This window comes from Cyprinodon variegatus, unplaced genomic scaffold, assembly GCF_000732505.1.
Source record: "Cyprinodon variegatus isolate N-32 unplaced genomic scaffold, C_variegatus-1.0 Scaffold361, whole genome shotgun sequence".
Lineage (NCBI taxonomy): Eukaryota > Metazoa > Chordata > Actinopteri > Cyprinodontiformes > Cyprinodontidae > Cyprinodon > Cyprinodon variegatus.
This window is the reverse complement of record NW_015150814.1, coordinates 694,222-695,474: the sequence shown is the minus strand read 5'-3', so window position 1 is coordinate 695,474 and position 1,253 is coordinate 694,222. Positions and strand designations below refer to the sequence as shown.

The 1,253-nt window shown below is 45.7% G+C and overlaps 1 protein-coding gene across 1 annotated transcript in view; it reads left to right on the top strand.

Annotated features, from left to right (window-relative positions):
- The window catches only part of LOC107091987 (GDNF family receptor alpha-4-like), a 21,356-nt gene that overhangs the window by 1,940 nt on the left and 18,163 nt on the right, over positions 1 to 1,253 (top strand). The window contains exon 2 of the mRNA XM_015386249.1: positions 189 to 543. Coding sequence (XP_015241735.1) covers positions 189 to 543 — 355 coding nt within the window. The remainder of the gene's footprint in view (positions 1 to 188; positions 544 to 1,253) is intronic.

Below are 1,253 nucleotides of genomic sequence, written 5' to 3'. Positions count from 1 at the left end.
TTGATGGCAGCAGCACAGCTGATATTTCTGCATCCTGATGGCCGTCTGCTTCCACATCCAGTTGGGGATGGAAGGAGACACAGCCTGTTGCTTCTTTGTGAAAACTGCTGTATCTGCTGCATATCCTCTAATATGGAATAACTATATCCATGTTTTCCCTTTTTATTCTGTTCCCTTCGCCCCTCCAGCCACATCCTTCATGCAGCTGGATGATGAGAACCAGTGCCTGAAAGCAGCGCAGGACTGTGGCCTGTATGAGAAGTGCGGCGCTCTTCGATCAGAGTACGTGTTAGCCTGCACAAAGCCCATACCCGGAACGAGCCGATGCAGCCAGTACAAGTGCCACCGGGCCCTGAGACGCTTCCTGGAGCGGGTACCTGAGGAGTACAGCCTGGGGGTCCTGTTCTGTCCCTGCACCAACACCCTGTGTGGGGAGAGAAGGAGGAAAACCATCGTGCCCTCCTGCTCCTACCAAGATGCTGAGGGCCTGCAGCCCAACTGCCTCCACCAGCAGAGCTTCTGTCGCAGAGATGACCTGTGCAGGTGACAGATCTGGTTCACTACGGTTATTATATCCATTACAATCTGTGGGTCCCGACAAAAAACAAACTCTTTATGTTTTAAGATTCTGTAAAATGAATCATTAAATGAACATGGTTTTTCCTTTTATTTCTACATTTCAAAAACGGAGCAGAAAGCATCAACCTTAGATGGAAGAGATTAGAAATGAAAGCAAACTTAAGAGGGAGAAGAACACAATGAAAGGGGGGAGAAGCTCACTGCTTTGTAATAAACAGAATCCCACCCAGAAAATCCTCTGATTTCTAGTTATTCATTATTTTACATTCATATCTTCTTTTTCAGACATCTTGAAACGTCTTGAGACACTCCAAAAAGTAAAAGTTAAAAAAACAATCCAATGCACTTTGTTTTCCAAGTTTGAAGATGTTTCTCTTCCAATCCAGGAAGCTTTTTCAGTTCTAAATGTCTGGATTAGCGTTGAGTTCCAGGCTTTATAGGGTAGCCCAACAAAAGCCTTGGTTGTAATAGTTTAGAAAACATGCAGGTTGAAACTGGAAAATCGTCTCCATCCCTTAATAATCGGGGTCACTGAGCTCGTTATTGTCCTGCAATACCCGATACTGGCCCATTCCTCTGAAAGGCATAAGGCAGGTGTTAAGGGTCATTGTTGGCCAGGCTGACCTGGTGAGATAATCTAGTTCCCCTGCATAGCGATGGGGGTTGCCATGATA